This window comes from Daktulosphaira vitifoliae, unplaced genomic scaffold (assembly GCF_025091365.1).
Source record: "Daktulosphaira vitifoliae isolate Bord-2020 unplaced genomic scaffold, ASM2509136v1 Scaffold_3, whole genome shotgun sequence".
Lineage (NCBI taxonomy): Eukaryota > Metazoa > Arthropoda > Insecta > Hemiptera > Phylloxeridae > Daktulosphaira > Daktulosphaira vitifoliae.
This window is the reverse complement of record NW_026099574.1, coordinates 6263676-6284839: the sequence shown is the minus strand read 5'-3', so window position 1 is coordinate 6284839 and position 21164 is coordinate 6263676. Positions and strand designations below refer to the sequence as shown.

Here is a 21164-nt window from a genome sequence, read left to right as displayed (position 1 = left end):
ATGACTTTAAGTTACTTTAAGTTAAAATAAGTTACTGATCCAAAAGTGTTTGTCGACCTGTTATTTTCTTTATTAGATCAATATAATGAATTATGTATGTTATCATTAAAAATTGAAGTTAACAGCCTGATAGGGTACACGAGATTAACATTAAAAAATGTTTGAAGATTGATAAATTTATAAAAACATACCTAAAAGAAACCAAAAAAAATTTTCAATATTATTGAGAATTTTTTGAAATATTATTGCTAGTTCTCGACTAAATAAGTAGTTCATGATAAATAAATCATCTTGCGTACAGGTGATATAAATTTTAAGATTTATGCTATTGAAATAAAAAAAGGACATTAATTAAGTATTTCAAGAATAATTTTTGAACATTTTCGAATCAATAAAATATAACAAAATTCAGTTTAAATAATTATAGTCAATATTAAGTACTTTTTAGAATAATTTTATACAAAATATCAATAAAGTATTACTTTAAACTTATACAAACACATTCTAATACAGCTTACTTTTCATAAATATACGTAATAATTAGTAAAATTAAAACGAATACATTAATTTAAAAATAAACAAATAAACTTACGTGTAATTTCTTTTTCCTTTCCAACGTCACCTAAGATTTTATTTAAAAACAAAAAAACGTTAGTACACGTTATTGTTAAAATTAAAATAAATAAATTCCAAAATACACAATTAAAACTCATATCAAAACCAAAATATATATAATTATATATACCTACACTTGTATCAAAAAGCAACTTTTAAAAAGCCCAATAACATTAATAATAATTATTATAATATAGTGACGCTATTTTAAATCTAGAGCACATAAAGCAATCAAATCTGGTTTTTAAATCCACGCATTTAATATAAATTTTAATGCTATTTAAAATATCTAAAAAATATTAATAATATTAACAATTTTTTTTAGATAAAATAAAATTTATGAAAAAAACTCTTTAAATTAATTCAAAACTACATATCTTATAAAACAAACATTTTTAGAGTCGTAAACAAGTGGTATCACACACCACACATCAAGGGAAAAATTATAAAAAAATAGATGCAAACTTATAAATCCTGGCATTAAAACAAAAAAACGATGTTTTGCTGTTGGTGAACATAATTTGTAAAAAAATTGGTGTTCTGGATTGTAAAATAATGTAAAAACATATAGTAAAATTATATATTTTATAGTAAATATACACAAACCAACAAAAAACAGAAAGTGCTTATTTTATCATGTGTGACTATTTGGCGTGAAGGATAAATAAAAAAGGAAAGGAAAGAATAAATAGTGCCACATCGAAGATACAACACACATTAAGTAAGATTTAAAGGCAAAAGCAACAGCGGTTTTTTGTTTTTTATTGTTGTACCTCTGATATTATGTACTCTCTTTGGAAGAGTTGGTGGAGTTTCCGTGGGGGGGGGATGATCGTCTGAAAGAACACACATTCCAATATTCACTAGCCGTATTTATAAAATTTATTAAATAAAGCAACCCTAATAAAAATCTAAATATATACCTTTATATTTTAGCCATTGATTGAACGTTATTAAACAATGTTTATTTTCTTTTGTTAGAATGTTTAATATTAAACTATGGATTTATTTTGTGCATATTGGTTATGAAAATTTTATATTTATTTTTAAGTATGACAGCTTAAACTTAAAACAAAATCAAAAATTATGCAATAAAAATATTTTATAATTAAAATTAAAAAAAAATTAATTTGTAATCTTATGTAGATTAGAAAAAAAGAAATTTAATTTTTAGTATAATTGGTTCTTGTCAAAATAAGAAGTCTGTTAATTCTTCAATTCCTGATATTTGGAATCCCGACAATATATGGTAAAATTCTATATATTAATTGGTATAACCTAAGTCTACTTACTTTTAGTAATCTAAAAATTTATTTTGCACATAAGACATCCATGCAAATTTTAAAACGTGCATTTTTCATCGAATCACACATAAAATAAACGTTTTTATTAGTTCAGTTGAATAAAAAAGAATAAACGTAAAACAAAGTGGCGAGCACGAAATTTTGTTTGAAGGAGAAAAGTCCTTTGTTTATTATTATTATTATTATAATTTTTTGACTTTTCACATATTTAAATTTAATTATTTTTATTAATAAAAATTATTTTTTGACGGCTTAAAACTCAAACAAAAAATTTTAATTAAACGCATTAATTTACAATAACTACCCCTTTGGTTCGATTAACATAGATAAACATTCTTACTCTAGATAAATAAGAAACAATATCTTCAAAATCAGATTAATTTAAAAATTTAATAAAGATCATTTTTCTCTAATTGTATAATTGCCTTATAAACAATACAATAAATAATATTTGAAACAAATATAATTTTCAAAATAAGCCAAAAATTTGTGTTACTTTTCCAACACAATCGTTTTTCTAAAAATGTATACAGAGGAAAGGGTTAATCATAAACTACTCGATTTCTTTCAAAATAAATACAATATTGAAAAAAAAATATCGATTCCTTTTAGATATATATATTTCCCAATTTATTAACTATTCATTTCTTTTTAGGATCATCCCTTATAACTTAAAAGGGTGTCAAATTTATTATTTTAAATGGTAACATAAATATGAAACAAGTCAATAAAATATTAATAAATCGAATTAATACAATGGCTGGTCGATGACAACTTTGACCAAGTACTTTGTTTGTTATTCTCATTTTTAAACCTAGACGAGACGAAATGTACGGGCAGGAAATGACTATTGAAAAAAATAGCAGCAACTACTCTCCACCGCCAGTCATTATTTTAAATTGTTAATAGCTTTCGAAGTATAGGTCCAAAAGTTAGTACAGATCAGTCATTTTCTTAATTAGATTATTTCTTATTTTATATATAAGCTAGTTAAATATATATGTTAATACTTAAAAGAATAATATTGATTCCCCTTTAGGTTATAAGTGATGATTCTAAATAGTCATTTTTAGCTAATAAATCAAGAAACATATATAACTAAAAGAAATCAAAAAATTTATTTTTAATATTGTATTTATTTTGAAAAGACCAACCTTTCAAAATGCAAGAGGAATCTTATAAGTATTATTTAAAAATAATTTAAAAAGAGTAGTATGAAATGAGTTTTATCTTTATAAAAAAAAAATTATATTGCATATTATGCTTAAGTGTTAAATCCAATTACATTATAGTTAAAAAAAATAAACAAATAAATAAAATAATAATAAATATATAATAGTCTTTCACATAAACGGCTGTAAGATAATTTACAACATATATTAATTCACGTATTTCACAATAAAAGCTAATTTAAAACATGGAACGAAAGCTGTAAATTATGATATTTTGTCATTTTTAAGACATATTGACCAATATAAAAGCATGCAAAATACAACCTTACCAAATTCTACAATAATTATAACTAAGGACAGAATAATAATTTTTACATTGGTTTTAAGATGGCAGTATAAACTACTTGTGTGGACACACAAAAACACACTTATGAAATTAAAAAATTGTGTTAAAATTAAATTTTTTCAGAGAAACATATCACAAGTACAACAAAACTGCGTTAACAGTGAATTCTGTGAAATTATTACTGTTGTCATTAATAAAAAATCAAATGCATTTGGTTGAAGAATTTATTAAATTTATTCAGTATGTATAAAGCGTACAGGAAAAAAACACACAAAGTAAAACATTTAAGAGCATAGAACGTGTAATAGAAGTGAAAAATCCTTAGCCTTTTATAAAACCACAAAAGGATAAAAACAAATTTTCATACTGTGGTATTTTATGTTAACAAATAAAATAAACAGTATTTTTACAGTAAACTATAGAAAACCAGCTAAAAAAATAAAGGCAACAACTCGTAGACAAACAAGAAATTGTTAAAAGAAGATTATGAACGTACTTGCCCGTCCGACCATTTGAATAGCGCGAACGCCTTTCCGGAATGTCGCCACTGTGTTACATTAGAAAAAAAATAAACAAAATTTGAAAAACGTAGGAAATTATTTTATTAGAATTTCAAACTCTATTGAAACAGATATTATTACACAGCAAACATGTATGCTAATATTCTCAAGTATTTTTAGTTCTAAATGAAAACATTGCACAAATATTTATACCTGACTTAGCATTTAACAATGATCGTAATTGAACATAAACTTTTTTATTTTGTACAGTTTTTATATAGTTAATTTACCATTATGTAAGTAGTTCCATAATTTTAAGGGTAGGTATAAAAAGTGATCCATTAAGGATAAGATGCCTATTTTCTCGGAAACTATTGAATATTTTAAATTTTTGTCAAGTAAAATATTGTTTGATTAAAAAAATTCTTCAATAATATTTTTATTAATAATTATTATTAATTAGTAATAATAATAGATATATCATTATTATTATTATATATTAAGTTGCCAAAAACATATACAAAGAGATCATATTTATAGATTTAGTGTAAATGTTATTATGATCATGTATAATGAAGAATAACAGTTGAAAAAGAGTGAGTAATTTTCATTTGAGGTCAGTTTTCATTTACGGGAAAACTAATTAATTATAAATATACACGTGTAAATAAAATGATCAGCATAAAAAAGAATCTCTTAGTAAAAATATTGCAAGTATTTTATATAAGTTAACCTTTATTTGCCTAGATAATAATGAATCTGTTAGTATTAATTAAGTCACAATACACATAATTTAATCTCAAAAATCAAGTCTTCAAAAAAAAAAAAAAAGATTGATTCCAATTGGAATTGAGTTTGAACAGTTTTTATATGGTTAGAATGTTATTATTTTATCTAACATATTAACGTACAAACAAATTGACTTTCAAAATAACGAGCACTTTCAAAGGATTATTTTAATAAGTACCCTCAAAATTATAATTATGTGCCACCATTCCGGTCTCCATCATAATCATACCAACATCTGCAACACGGCGTCTTCTTTTATAGTACTCATATGTAAATTCGTGTAATTTAAAAAATTAATTTCTTATATAATTTATAAATCATTTTTATAATGCTAAAAATAACTTCGACTGGATAGTTCAACATGAAAATCAGTAAAATCATGACGATACAAATGTTATCATAGTATTAAGAGGGTGTAATAGGTAATGTAGTAGTCCTGTTACATTACATGCTGCGTTATTACATAGCTTTTTAATGAAAAAAAATTAATTCTACTATTTATTATTATTATAAGTATAATTAATAGCAGCGGCGCAACTAAGGGGCAGGGGGTTAAGGCTTCCCCTATTGATAGCAAAATTAATTTCTAAAATGAAACAATGAGCAAAAAAAAAGGATCAAAAAATGAAATTTGGTAGTTTTTTTTTAATAGTAAAAAAAAATACTAAACTACACAATTTCGTAATAGCCGCCTTCCATTGTGAAATTCTGGCCTAGCCATTGATTAACAAAAATAAAGCTGCTCAAACTCGTCAATCTCGTGATGGTCGTGAGCACCGTTATCTTACTCAGGTTGTTAGGTTACACGGAATGTTATCACTATTGAAACGGCGCTTGTATGCATCTAAAGCGCTAGTAGTAAATGACCCTATTTTAACATTCTAATAATTGAAAGAAATTAAGTATTTATATAATATTGCAAATTTTAGTTAAGGTCACTTTATTTTATTAATCCTAGATAAAAGCTATATCAATGATTTAACTATTTTTTATTTAATTATCTAACACACTAACATGGGTTTAATCATAAGTTTAGTCCCTCTGATTCGTAATTTTATTTTAATTGTCATAATATAAAAGGCCATATAAAATTGTTAAATTAACTTAAATTTTCTAACTCTCTAAAAACTGTTAACGAATATACGAAATAAAACTTTCTATACAATGCAGACATTAAAGAATTATTATATATTGTAATAACTAATTTTATTATTATTACATATTAATATTATAGTTAAAATAGTGTAGTTAATAAAACTACAATAATTTATATTACATATTATGTAACAATAAATGAGTTCTGTTTATTATATTTAGTGATATAAAAATACTGTATTTAATATTTCAGAGACATTATAAATGTATAATACATATTATTTTAGAAAAAATTGTGTTAAAAATATAATGCAAACAGTATAAAATAATAAATACGATTTCAAATATTAGCATTTTGTTGGTAGAAATAATTTAACTTAAATTTTAAAATATTTTTAAAAAGTGAAAACTACGCTACGATAAAATATCAGATTAGTTTTATCTTATGTACATTTTATTTTTCTTGAAATTATATTCTTAGTAATTTGTTTTTAGTTTCACGGAAAATTTCAAAAAAAATTAAAAAATGTATGTTTTCCTTATCTTTTACGTGTTACTGTCAAGCCACTTACTACTAGCGCTTTTAGTTCACTATAAACACCACTTTAACGGGACTAAAGCATTGGACGTATAAGCGTCGATTGCTAACCGTGGTCGTGAACGATTCCAAGAGATGGGTGTTATAATGTAAATTGTAAACAAAGAAAATGATAGAGTTTCTAGTAATAATACCTCAATGTGCAAGTAGAATCAAAGATAATACATATTGATTGTTAACAGAGGTAAAGTATTAATTTTAATTAATATACTTAAAAAATTAAAAACGTTAAAAATTTAACGTAATTTAAAAAAACAGACTTCAACTTTTAATTACAACTACAAATCAACATCGTATGTTTTTGAAATTATTTATAACTTTTTAATATCAAGTTATTCTGGAGCATATTTATGTTAGTTATTCGACAGTATAGTACTCTATAACCAGGGTTGTTAAAACACATGTTTATAAAAAAACTGTTTAAAACATTTTAAAAATGCCATTAGACCATCAATGTAAATTTTAAAATTATTGTTGTTTAAAACACGTTTAAAATGCAACAACTCTGCCTGAACACTATATTTTTATTGTAAAATAATTATATTCATTGATATTATTAATTTTAAGTATTACTACTTACAATTTTTGCATTTGCATTTCTTTATTAATGTTTCGTCTCTAATTTCTTCATGACAAGCTTTGCAATAGTACCACGCCCTGAATTGTTTTAATAATAATAATAATTTATAATACAAAATAAATATTTATAAATTAATCACTCTTATACAAGTTAATTCATTAAGGATTAGACACTTATTTTCTATTTTTATTTATTTTTTGGTTAAACTTACAATTATAAAATTTTAACCTATAAGTATATAACTTTAAAAAAATAAAAAAAGTTAATAGACAATATCGAAAATTCGCAACAAATACTGGTATTTTCATATACTTTTCTAGTATACTGCAAAAGTATACCACGCACTTGAAATAATAAGAAAAATCTTTCTTTTTATAGTAATAGGTTTCAAAATTGATTTCTAATAGTGAATGTCTTTACACAGGCGCAGTAAGGTAAATTTTTTAGAAGCATTTAATTCAATTTAATCACAGCTAAAAAGTGTTTTAATAAAAATTCTAGTGTTTTTAATTATAACGGTGAAATAGGCTCGAACTTCTTAACATTTTATGCCTATTTTTGTCATTTTTTTTTTTCAATTTTTATTATATTTTATTTATTAAGAATAAATATGGCCCTTCTTTTTTAAATATATATGTATATTTTTTTGTTTTTTTAAGCCTATTAAAGACCATAGCAGCCTCTCCCAAATGAGGTGGTTTCTTAACCATTGATACTTCGGAACGGGTGTTTAGTCAATCGCCAGAGAGAGAGATGCCGACTCCAATTACCGAACTGATCTTTCGTTAAGCAAATGAAGCCGCCCGTGACCGAGTTTCGAATACAAGACAGTACGCATCATGTACTACCGAGTAATTGAATCGGCCATACTGTCCCTCTTTTTTTTTAATGTATATATTTTTAAATAACTAATACATAATGTTTTTTTGGTAAAAATGTACAGAACAATAAAATTTGGTTATTTATTATTACAATAATATAATAATAATTAATATTTAAAAAAAAATTATTATAATTAAAGTTAAATTACATAGATTTTTATTTACAAGTTGAATTTCAGCTTCAATATCTTGTTGAGAAGGTATTAGTTTTCGTTTTTTTTTTTAAAGTATGGGCTGGTTACAAAGTTTATATTAATTAATGATTCTGTTTGATTAAGTACAGTCTACATTTTTATTTAGGCCGATAGTTTGTTGGTCTGAACAAAAATTTGCATTTAAAGGTCCAATTTGGTACGATCTGATCGAAATTTTTATTTAACAGTCAAGTTTAGTTCTTCAAAAAATTCGGACCATATATCTCCGGTATTATTTGAGTTTTTTAAATCAAAAACAACATTTTCTTTTAAGAAAATTTAGAATATTCAATATTTTCCAATAATATGAGTGTCTTATCCTTAATGAACCTCCTTGTATAGTATTAACAGATTATAAATACATAATTTAAAATGACATATTTTAAGAATAAAACTCTAGTTCAAAATAAAAACAACTTGAAATTTTTACCAATAAATTTAAAAGAATTTTTTAAATTAATTTAAAATCTGTACAAAGCTAAAACCCACTAAATTCTTACTGCGTCTTTTATAAAATTGATTATTAAGCTAATTAAAATTTAACTCAACAGGTATATAATTTAAGTATATTAACTTAAATATATGTGTTTATTTGTTTACATAAAGTAATAATAAAAAAAATGATGAAATCATTCAACGCAGCTTTGATACATATCTTATTTTATAAAAAATTGTCTAAAAATTAAAACAATTTAATCAAACCTTTTAACTTCATCTGCTGATTGTGCAATAAAAAATCCCTGGGTGCTGGCTTGTATTTTTGATCCTCTGGGGTTTATTGATATCTTGCTATCCCGACCGTCTTCACCTTTTATCTCAATAGCCAATAACAGCAGTTTTAACTTGGTGAAGCATAACCTATACGTTTGAACAAAACTCTACTTTATCCTTTATTCGAATTTTGATTTTCGGACAAAATGTTAGATATAATATTTCATGTGTCTTGAGCTATTGTAAATAAATTTTACATGCGTAAAGTGCACAGTTAAACAAAACATACACATGCTATAAATGCAGTGATTTTTTACATGGCAAACTTAAATGCACAATAGTTTATCGAAACATTTATCTATTAAATATTAATTCATCTTAATTAGTAAAGAAGAATTGCAACAAATAAAAAAAATTTAAATACATTTTATATAGTGAGGCATTGCCCGTATAACATTTTTAAGCAGCCAGCCACCCCAATTATACAGAAAAAATTGTAGTATAATGATTAATAGTATAAGATACCAAAATACTTTTTATGAATTCAGCTAATTAGTAGCGTGTGGTAATTAAAATGTCAATATTAGTAATATATAAATTACTATTTATCTCTTATTTAATACTATAAAACTTCAACATGGTATAATATTTAAAAGATAATAAATATTATTCATAATACTCGTCTTTAAAAAAATTTCCCATCAACTGATTGTCTTAGAAATAAAGAAATTAGTGACATAATGAAAAGTACCTCCGTTATATGAATGTACATTGAAACATTTGTCTTTTGATCGGAAACTGGGTATTCATATACAGAATGATTGTTTAATAATGACTTATATGTCTTTATAATATAAAACATATTATAATTTTTTCTTTTCAGAAGTCAGTAGTATCATGTTTTGTGGGAGAAATAGTGTGCCCGAGCAATATTTAATGATAAATATTGTCACAACTTCATCACGCTTCCAGTCTATATTTTAAAATGGTTATAACTTTTGAAATAATGGGTCAACAGCTGTCATCGACTAGTCTTAGATTGGTTTTTATTTTATAAATCAGTTACATAGGTACGAACATATCATACAGGATGATTTAAAAAAAAAAAGTTAAATTATCTGATAAATATATGAAACTAAAAAATATCAAAAATCATTTTCTTAACATAATTATTATTTTAAAGGAAGTCAAGCGGCTAGCGTTAAAAGAATTACTTTGTTCATGTTTTCAATTAAAAAACAAAAATTGACACAATTTTAACGAGAAGACCAAATGTTTTCAGGAAATTATAGAATATAGGATTCTTCTGATAAAAAAAATGTATATTTATATGTTTTATATTTTTAAAGATGTTGAGTTGTAGTTAAATAATCACCTTGTATAGTAGATAGCCAGCATGAGTTCCGAAGATGGTTTCACTTGAAAATCTATATTTTTAGTATAGGTGGACCAAAAATTTATTTAAAAAGGATTCTAAGTTTCTATTTCACAAACGTAAAGTTTAGACACAAATCATATAGTAATAAATAACCATTATTGATTAAAAAAAAGTTTGACGATTATCTTTGCATGAAGTATTTTTTGAAGACTTCGTTTTTTACCGCCTACTCTTTAATTATAATACTGATACTATGAAAATATTAATGATACCGTAACAAATAAATAACATATTGAATTACAATAGAGGTCAAAATGATAATGTATGAATTTTTCAGGTATACTTTTCAAGCTGAGATATGAACAACATTGAATAACAAGTAGTTAATAATATCTCTACAAGTTAACATTAATAGATCATTGAAGCTAATCAATTACTAAGGAAACATAATATATATTCTCGTTTTAAATTTTATTTATTTTATTAAGTTTAACAGTAACGATAGATAATGTCAGATATTTTTTTCAGAATGATCCCACTAAAAGACATCAATACCAATGTTAAACTGCGTGACTAAAAATATTTTGATAAAATACAGGTACAAAAACTAGTGTCATGATGATGTTGAATTAGTTGACTACAGATGAGTGAAAGAATTTTCATCAACTTTACTATACATGCAAATAAGTAGTATTATATACGATATTCCTCATTGTATTTTAAGTACAATATGTGTTCCTTAAGAACAAATTTTGAAAGACTACTCTTACAACAGCTACCCACATGCTCATTTTTCTTTTAAAACACAAACCAAAATATAAATTATATGAAAATTCAGTAATAACTATAGTAATAATAATTTTATAAATTAATCATGAAAGTGAAACGTTTTTTCGTTTTAATATTTACATAACACATTATAAGTTTTCACCACACGCTACTATTAAAATTGAACGCGGTATAAGTCAATATCATCATTTAAAAACTTTATCAAATACCATTTTCGTATGGAATAACTTTAATAGTTCATAATTAAATAAAAAAAATTAACAACTTTTTAATAGATTTTTATAGATTTATACTATAATCAATTTAGACTCGTTACAATGCAATAAAAACTGATAAACTGTTTTTTAGTCAATTTTTTTGAAGAGCTACAAAAGTTGATAAAATGTGTTTATTTGTGAAAATATAAAACATCAAAATAGAGTATTATTGCAAAAATGACATAAAAATATAAACAGGAATAATAACCTCTAATTGTAAACATTTTATGCGTGGGGGGCATGTTTGAGTGTTGTTATATCACACACAACATACACCGCGTTCAAATATCTAACACAATATCCTACTAGATATACTTTACAGAAACTAAAAGTAAATTAATGGTACATGTTCAGACAAATGAAATATTCAAGTAAATAGCTTCGAGTAACTAAAATTTAAATGGCTAGAGGATAGAGAATTTGTTATAATATGTATGATGTGATGGGAGTGTGAGAGTAAGACATAGGGACTTACTCGCTGGCTTGCGGAAACGTCATGCCGGTGAACGATGGGGATAGGGTTTCCGTATACATCTCGCAGCCGGTCCCCTGCAGATAGTCGTTCTGCCACGCTTGCGTATCCGGAGACTGAAATACACCAAACTCCACACTCTTCACAGGAACTATACACGGTATCAAACGCTCTATCACATCTCTACTCTACATCACATTCATCGGGTCGCAGACCGAAAATAAAAAAAATGATAAAAAAAAAAAAACCAAAACAATATCAAAATCAAAATAACAAACAAAATTAAAAAAAAAAAAATAAAACATAATTAAGGAAAGAAATGGATATTATTTAGAGGAGTTAAGATGTTAGAAAAAAATGTTTGCCAAAATATTAATTAGCTATGTACATCAATATACAAATTTCAACATTTATTTACCTTAAAAATTAAATTAAATATTATTTTAGTTTAAATTTAATAGTTTATTACTGTTTAATTATTTATATTAATGTCTTTCATTTTTTTATTATGAAATAAAATATTTCATACAAAATAATATAAAAATATAATTTTATAAATGAAAAATATTATTAGTAATATGATTTCGGAAATATTTCGAGAGAAAAAAATAACGATATTATTATTATTAGCTAGACTTTGTGTACTCGGTCGACGGAGTCTATTTTCATAAATGTTTAAAACAATTTTAAATATCTATATAAATGTTGTTTAAATAGTAACAGTCTAATTTAGATATTTTATGAAACAATACTAAACAACAATTATGTATATTAAATTGTAATATAAATATACAAGCGAAAATGTCGAATTTAACAGTAAAAGTAAAGAAGCTTCGATAAGTTTTATTAATAATTTGGCTGGATTTTGAATAAAATTAAATAAATAACAAAATAATATAAAAATCTTCGGAAAAATAAAATAAATTAAAAAAAAAAATACTTCCTCAATGATGTGATTCGACGATGACTATCTACATTCATATAAATATATATCCTGCCACTAATACCATTGTTTCGCGTCTGAATATTATATTCTTTGTCTATTTAGCATGCACAAGTAGTGCGAATTCATCTCATAAAAAGTAAAAGAAAATGTTCAGACGTAAAACATAAAAGCTTACAAACCCGATTCGATGTTTGATTATGCTTTTATTTTTATGTAATTTTTATATTATTATGACCGTCCAATTTCAATAATTTAGTCAACTTATCAACAAAATTACTATTTGCACTCGGATAGACCGTGTGGTAAATTTTAAAAGCATATTCAAAAAATCAAAAAAGGTTATAGTTATTACTTTAAATAGGTATTAAGAATCACAGGAAGAGATACGTGCAATGTACTACATGATGTATTACAATTTTTAAAGAATAATTTATTTTATTTTATAAAATTACGAAACAAAAAAAATTATATAAAGTGAAGTGGAGTAATTGTAAATAATAATTTTAGATAAATGCACAAGTTTTTATTTTGAGCTTACGTTTAATATAATAACAACACATATAACCATCAGAACTTTTCAATCTAAAACAAAATCTACCAAATATCTTAAAAGAAAGAATTAATTTGCAATTACTCCATTCGATTACATTTACCCCCCTCCCCCCTTTATAATATTTCATTAAACGTTCGTAATACAAAATGCATACATACAGTTGTTTATTATTCAAAAAATTAATATACAATAATAAAACATCAACAATAATAATATAGGTACAAGAATTGTATAAGCTATTTTAAACAACTTTAGAATAGCGTGGCACTTGCACGTTTCTTATGCTTTTGCAGAACCCCAATATTTCAGCCATGTGCTAAGACGATAGATTATTTAACGAAGGCCAAAAAGCAAATTAAATCATATATAGATATTAATTTTCATATCGAGAGTGAATAAAATCGTAGATTAAGTGAAAGGTAATATTTTATTGTTCAAAGGGTCTCATGTGAAATGTTATTTATTTATTAATGGAAAAAAAACCCTATCAGTATTTCAACATAATATCCCCCTTGATAAATGAAGAGAAATTTTTAATTTCTTAGCCAGTCGCCCGAGCCCCTTTGAACGAAATAAAATACAGTATTTGTATGCAATGTTTTTTGAGGCGCATATAAACAAAAAAAAGAAAAAAATATTTTTTGCAACACGTGGCACAACAACAGACTTGAGATGCAAAAGTCATGTCAAATATCTGATGTAAAAATAAAATAAAACAAAAACAATTTCGCCGCCGGTACACATGTTGGTCACCTAATTAAAGTCCACTTACTCAGTGGCATGCGCAAATGGCATGCCAATGAATGTCGGGCTCAGCGTTTCCGTGTACATCTCCATTCCGGTACCACGCAGGTAGTCGTTCTGCCACGTTTGTATAGTATCCGGTGCCACCACGCACCTCGTATTCTGCTAACAGATATTGTCTAACACACTTATTCACCGCAATCGATAAAAGTTTTTATTTTATCATTAACTTTATCAAGCTCATTAAGAATATATATTTAAGACTTAGAGAAATTTACGATCCAGTGAGATAAAAGGTTAATGTTAGATTTCAATCAAGTCCCCAAAAATAAATGAATTATTGATGTGTTTATTTAAGTTGCCTATAACTTAATAGGCATTGTACTGATGGATAGACTAGAGATATAGAGAGAGAGAGGTGTCTATAAAGCAAATAAAACTAATAAAACAATAAATACTCACCGTTTTGAAAGACCTCATAGCGAACAAATTCGCCATCATTGTAGAGAAACCTGGAGCTAGACAACTTTGAGCGATGAAACCGAGTTTCAACTCAGCCAAGCAAATGACATCGTCGCCTTGTTTCCAGTCCCACGATGGAATGTTTAGTAAATACGCCTATAAATTAAAACCGTACAATCAATATATGAATAATTATTTATTTAATTGTTCTATAAAGATTTATTTATTTAAAGATTTATCAAGATAGATGGTGTGCCCGAGTCGGTAACGCGGCAGTGCTTGACGCGCATTGTTTTGGGTTCGAAACTCAGACACGAGCGGCTTCATTCTCCGAGCGAGAGATCAACTCGGTAATTGGAGTCGCCATCCCTCTCTCCGGCGGCGGACTTACCACTCGTTCCGGAGTAACAATGGTTAAAAAAACCTCCTTAATTGGAAGAGGCCGCTATGGCCTTTAATAGGCTTATGAATAAAGTGTTAAAAAATAAATAAATAAACGTGTATCAAAGTACGAATTAGAGGATGTCACTTGTAATATTTAACAGTGCTCGAATTGGCCAAAAATAAGTAGGGGAGCTCAACTTAACAATTTGAAAACTGCGTCCCTAGCATTTTGAAGACCTTTTTTTTTATTTTTACTCATTACTTTATTTAGTATTTATTAATAAATTATATTTCATTATATAAAATATTATATATTTTATTATATATTCAAAAAAAGTTGGGGTGCGCAAAAAAATTTAAAAAAAAGTAGAGGAGCTACGTCCCCCTGCGCACCCCCCCAATTCGAGCACTGATATTTAACATATATTATATCCAATATAACATAACTAATTTATCAAATTTTCAAGTAGATTTTTATTAGTATACTTTTAAACATTTTTAATATTTTAATTAATTTAACGTATAAACGCACTTTATTATGGTACTGCATGAGTTGAATAATGACCCTTATGTCGTCCGAGTAATTTTTGATAGAAATAACCCTCATAATATTGGCGGCATCTTCTGCATCAGGATCTTGACAGTATTTATTTGCTAAAACCAAACAAGCGTCGGCCTCATGAACCTAAAATAAGAAGTTCAAATTTTAAAGCAATTTAAAAATAAATTCCAAAAAATACTAAATATAAACATTTTTTTGGACGTAAAACAATAAATTTTAATGAAAAAGAAATTTTATTTTAAATCAAAAAAGAGTAATTTAAATATTATTTATAAAAAAAAAGTTTTTAAGTAGAATTGTACGAAAAAATTACATTAAAACTATTAAGGTACATATAATGTCCAATTATCAGGCAAAATATATTTAAAAACAATTAAAACTATTTTCTATAATAAAATTTAAAACAAGCAATACTTTCTTTTTATATTTACAAATAATACTTTCGTGCAACTAATATTTATTTATAAATTTAAAATTTCTGTTAAGCATAACTGTGTGATATTTATCTAAAAAAATTGGTGCAATATATCCATACAAATGTCAATGGCATTAATAATTTAGTACATGTATGTACTTTGCGATAATGAACATGAAAAATATGATAAGTTGTGGAGTCAAGTATTTCATTTAAAGGACGTTCATCTGTTGGCTTTTCACTGCTAGTCAGCATAAATAGTTTTAAAGCATGCGCTGTTAGTATAAACTTTTACGAGAAATAAATATTATGAAGTTTTATTAAAAAATTTTTATCAAAAACTTTATGCATGTATCGGTTAGTGTTTTTAATTTTAAATGATTATTAATATTTTCATCACAAAAATCCATCACCAGCATCATATCAATTCAAAAATCGCAATTTGTGCTTAAAGCCATTTTTTTGGACATACCTTAACCCTTTGTAAATCAATAGGGTTCATTATAGAACCCTGGAAAAACTCAACAGTGGTAAAATGTCGCTTGAAAAGTCCTTCCAACTCCAGGTCAGGTGGCTTCCTACGATTTGGAAAATACCAAAAATAACTAAATTGAAGCACAACTAATACTGATACATACATCTTCTATTTGAAACTGCATTTTAATTAATGTAAAAATATCTTACCATACTCAATAAATAATATTCTATTTAAAACCCTTTTAACAATCTAACTATGTTATCTAGTACAATTATAAACGACTCTAAAAACTATTATTGTTAACTCTTATTACTCACACACATTGCATGGTTTAATTGTTTATTATAATTTATTCATATAGAAAAAACTAACCAGAATATTGTCCAAAACATTTATAACTACGATTCTTGTATTGTTTAGTTAAAACTATATATATATATTGTCGATGTATGTTTAGAGTTCCCATGAATATAATTATGATAACTAAATACATGGTCAAAGCAAAATAAATTTTTGTGTTTTACAGTTTCAAAGGCTTTTTTGGCTTCAATCTAAAATACTGAATGAAATATAGAGGCTTTACAATCTAAATGACGATAATATAATAAAAATTATCTTATGTCAGTGTAACTCAAATAAGGTAGGTAATACCCAAAAACAAAAAATTAAGTATTTAATTATCTATCTATAGCTAATAAAGAATCATTTATATACTGTAATCAGACTACAAGTAGCTTTTCATAATAACCGGTCTATACATGATCATAAATGAACACAATTTGTTAAGAAAAGGGTCACGGAAAAATTGGGATGGGGTGAAAATTTACCTTCACCCTTTCAAGATCTACGGCATTCATCATTGTACCCTGAAAAAACTCGACAGTGGTGTAGTGACGTTTGAGCAGCCCTTCCAATTCTAAATCCGGCTCTTTTCTGTAAATTACACAAACTTCATACCTAATGTTTTTCCACTTAATATCGTACAAAGAAAAAATATCATATGATACAATAATAAAAGAAGAGTCCAAATTAGATGACGGCTATAGTATTTATTTAGTATAATGTTTACCGTCATCATATTTCTAAATTTCTTCACAAAGTATACATTTATTTAAGTGCAATTTTTTTTTACCTGTGTAAAAATACGACTTCAACGTCCACGTCTTCCCTGTCTTCGTGCAAAAAGTCTTTTAAAAAGTGAGAAACTGATTCATATGTGATGTGTCCACAGACAACAATATGTCTATATATTAAAGATACATACAAAATAATTAATATTTTAATCAACAAATGTTTATCATTTAAGTGTTTTTATAAGCACATGATAATAACGACATTTATGTATACTAACAGGATATATACTACAGTCCAATCCTAATTATTTTTTTAGAATAGGTCTACACCGAAGCTTGTAATGATAATGTGTGCACTTTTTTGAAAAATAAAACCAAAACAAAATAAAAATAATTGAACATAATTATGTGATTACAACTAAATAGTGGTATTCACATATAATAAAGATTAACTTGAGTTTTCTGTCTAACTGCTTTAACACTTTATAATTAATTTAACTTTATATTTTCTGTTTTGGAAGTATTACTATTCATTGAATGATACTATTTTATCATTGGCGATAACTAAAAGTTTAAAGCGTGAATACTGGTGTGTTCAAGCTACGATTAATATACAATATTAATTTATTTTTATTAATTTATATAATACTGATTAACGATTGTGTTATATTCACAAACAAATTGAAATTAGTCTAAAAACAGAATTCAGGCAAACTTAATATTATGATTACTGATGCGTGCAATAATTTTACATGAAATAAAAAATATATTGTTTGATAAATAAACGTATTTTAGCGGGATTTATGTTATAAATTACATATTTATTCACACAACATTTGAGTTAAATTAATTTTAGCAACTCGGCACGGTGGCTCAAGTTGCAGCACTGTGTACTTTTTGAAGGCAATTGCAAATGAACTATAGAATAATGTGTAGTTTAAAATTTCTTTAGTTTTGTGAAAAAAAAATAATTGATTAAATAAACTAAGAAATGTTAGAAAATGTGCTTATGATAAGAAAATTAACGAATTGTATGCCCTAAATTTTAAAGACTGTATATATTTGAAGCTTATAACAAGAATAAGTACAATTTAAAGTAAATATAAATGTTCATTCAAATAAAAACAATTAGATGTACGTAACCACAAATTGTACATTTGATTTTAAATAATATAAAGTTTTTTAATATTACCTCCTTCCACGTTCATTCTTCAGGGTTCCTCCATATTTTGGTCTAGTCCCGATCAGGTCAATTATCTCGGGTATACAACTCGCAAAAATCGCCTAAGGAACCCCAAATTTTTCAAGAATAGTTCAAAATTCCAAGAAAATGTATTATATTTAAAGATGAGCGTTGCGCCAGTTTTATGTAAATGTAGTAGAATAATTTATGGATATAAAATATAAGTACTATTATAAAAGATAGTGTTTTACGACTTTGACAGCGCACGATGATAAGCATTGAATACATAGTTATGTTTATTTTTTATTAATCAGCATTATTAACTAGGATAGATTAGGTCAGTTAGTTACTCAGTGCATGCCATTAAAATTAACCAAAATTCAGGTTTTAAATAATGCTTACTTATTTTTATTATAGTAACTACATATTATTTAAACAAATTTCTCAGTTTTTACCGCCAAATGATAAATTATTATTCTTGGAAATTGATTATAAATCAAAATGACGGTTAAACTATGATAATAATTAAAAAAATAATAATTGTAAGTGAGCACACCTAAAGAAACGTGGCTTGTTAGCAATCAGCAGTAACACGAGTTAAGTATTTTATACAATACATTGATAACTACTAAAATACATTATATTTAATAATAATATCGTAACGATACAAATCTGATTAATAATTTCAATTATTGACTCATAATAACCTCAGACATATAGTTATTTATAACTACATATATAAATAAATATATATATATATATATATATATATATATATAGAGAGAGAGAGAGAGAGAGAGAGAGAGAGAGAGACAGAGAGAGAGAGAGAGAGAGAGAGTGTCTAGTAAGTAAGGAAACGGGTTTCTATTGTTTTCATTGTTTGTAAAAATTGACTTGTTTCCTTACTTACTGAACACCTGTATATTAGTATTAATATAAAACGTATTTTTAATTATTCAACAAATTCTTACATGCTGAATTTTTAGTTCATTTGCTAGCCAATCGACTATGTCGTTTTTATTAGATGAGTTTAGGCAAGTATATATTAATATTGTTACGGGTCAATAGAAATCTACCAACGAGCCAATGTTTCTTGGTGTACAAACAAAATAAAATGCAAAATTAAATTAAGAAACATAAAAAAAAAAAAATAATATTAATATACTGCTATTCAACATTAAGTGTATTTTAGATCAATTAAAAATCACAATGAAAACAAACAAAACATATGGCGGAAAAAACTGTTACCACAAATTAACACCTCGTTTATTCAGCGACTTATGTAAAAAATGATTAATTTAAGTAAAACACTATAGCTAATCAAACACATATTTCTTGATACTGCACTATTTATAATTTAACTCATTTTATTTATTTATATCTCACATAAAATAAGATAGTAAATAATAACCACGCCGAGTTGTTATCAATATATCAAATTATAAGAATTTATAATATTAATAAAAAAATTAATAATATAATATTGTTTACAATAAATCTACCAACAATGTTAACAATTTTTAATGCATTTAATTGAAAAAAATTATTAGTAATTATTCATCAAAATGTATTTTTTGATTATATTTGAGTCACTATATGATGTAATTATTGTTTTAAAATTCAATTTTTATTATAATGTTGTAATAATTGACAAAACTAATGAAGCTAATAAGTGCGAATTCTACTCAACAATATGAAAAGATAAAATATTATTATCGAATCTATCATCTAATATCCAGACAATATTATTCTCTATGTTTATTCTAATCTATTTCTTTACTTAATAATATGAAAAGAAATATTTTGTTCATGCCACCAAGATTTTCATTTTGGCTACAATGGTAGATATAACATGAGGTCATGTAACAATGTATTTTCACTGCTATTTTCAATGTTATTATTTTAGAATTACACATTATGTGCATGGAGAATCTTTTAGACTTAAAAAATAGCAATTTGACAGTTTTAAAATTGTTACGTTAAATTTATATCAAAGTAGGATTGTCTTATTTTCAAAAGTTTACAAATTTTTGATATTTTAATATTTTTTTCTGCTTAATTTTTACATAATTTTACTGGTGAAAGTTCCAAGTTATAATTCTAGTTCTATTGAAAATAAAATATTAATTACATTACTTTTTAACGTTTTAAATCTGAATGGCTTAAAAAATATCAATCATTAAAACAAGTAAAATAGTGAAAATACATTGCTTCAGTTTTTTAATTTCATCTTTAAAAATATGTAGCGTTAAGCAAACAAAATGCAAATATCTAATCGACCATGAGAGTCTAAAGGGTAACCCAGTCGAAGCGTCTAACCAATGCGGTCCGAATTATTCCAATAAAATTACTTCTTATATGTATATAATAAATAAAATAAATAATATGAATAATATACTGCTTAGGGCACATTTTTATGTGTGTTAGAAAGAAAAATTATTAAGCAATTTCTTGCCTTCGCCTTTCTCGCTTGTATTCCCCACCATATCGCTTCCTGTTGCCAGCAAGTTCGGTGATTTCAGGTATCCAGCTTGCCATCACAGCCTATCACCGTTCGGTCAACAATACAACATTAAAACATTAAAAACACCCCAAAAATAATTAAACAAATCAAGAAAAAAAATAGAAGTTTAAAACCATTGTAAAATGATAAAAAAAAAAAAAAAAAAAAAAATTTTTTATT

At 25.5% G+C, this 21164-nt stretch overlaps 1 protein-coding gene across 4 annotated transcripts in view; it reads right to left on the bottom strand.

Moving 5' to 3' along the window:
- LOC126902963 (calcium-activated potassium channel slowpoke) overlaps window positions 1-21164 on the bottom strand; it is a 76756-nt gene that overhangs the window by 10065 nt on the left and 45527 nt on the right. For 2 of the 4 annotated variants that reach the window (XM_050680786.1, XM_050680787.1), the window contains exons 7-17: window positions 18491-18582; window positions 17358-17468; window positions 16220-16325; window positions 15303-15455; window positions 14387-14542; window positions 11685-11869; window positions 8777-8932; window positions 7000-7076; window positions 3934-3984; window positions 1389-1451; window positions 593-622 (exon numbers count right to left, since the gene is read on the bottom strand). In XM_050680786.1, the coding sequence (XP_050536743.1) occupies window positions 593-622; window positions 1389-1451; window positions 3934-3984; window positions 7000-7076; window positions 8777-8932; window positions 11685-11869; window positions 14387-14542; window positions 15303-15455; window positions 16220-16325; window positions 17358-17468; window positions 18491-18582 (1180 nt within the window). Of the gene's footprint in view, window positions 1-592; window positions 623-1388; window positions 1452-3933; window positions 3985-6999; window positions 7077-8776; window positions 8933-11684; window positions 11870-13952; window positions 14087-14386; window positions 14543-15302; window positions 15456-16219; window positions 16326-17357; window positions 17469-18490; window positions 18583-21164 lie in introns of all 4 variants that reach the window. The other 2 variants (XM_050680789.1, XM_050680788.1) reach the window with 2 other exon arrangements.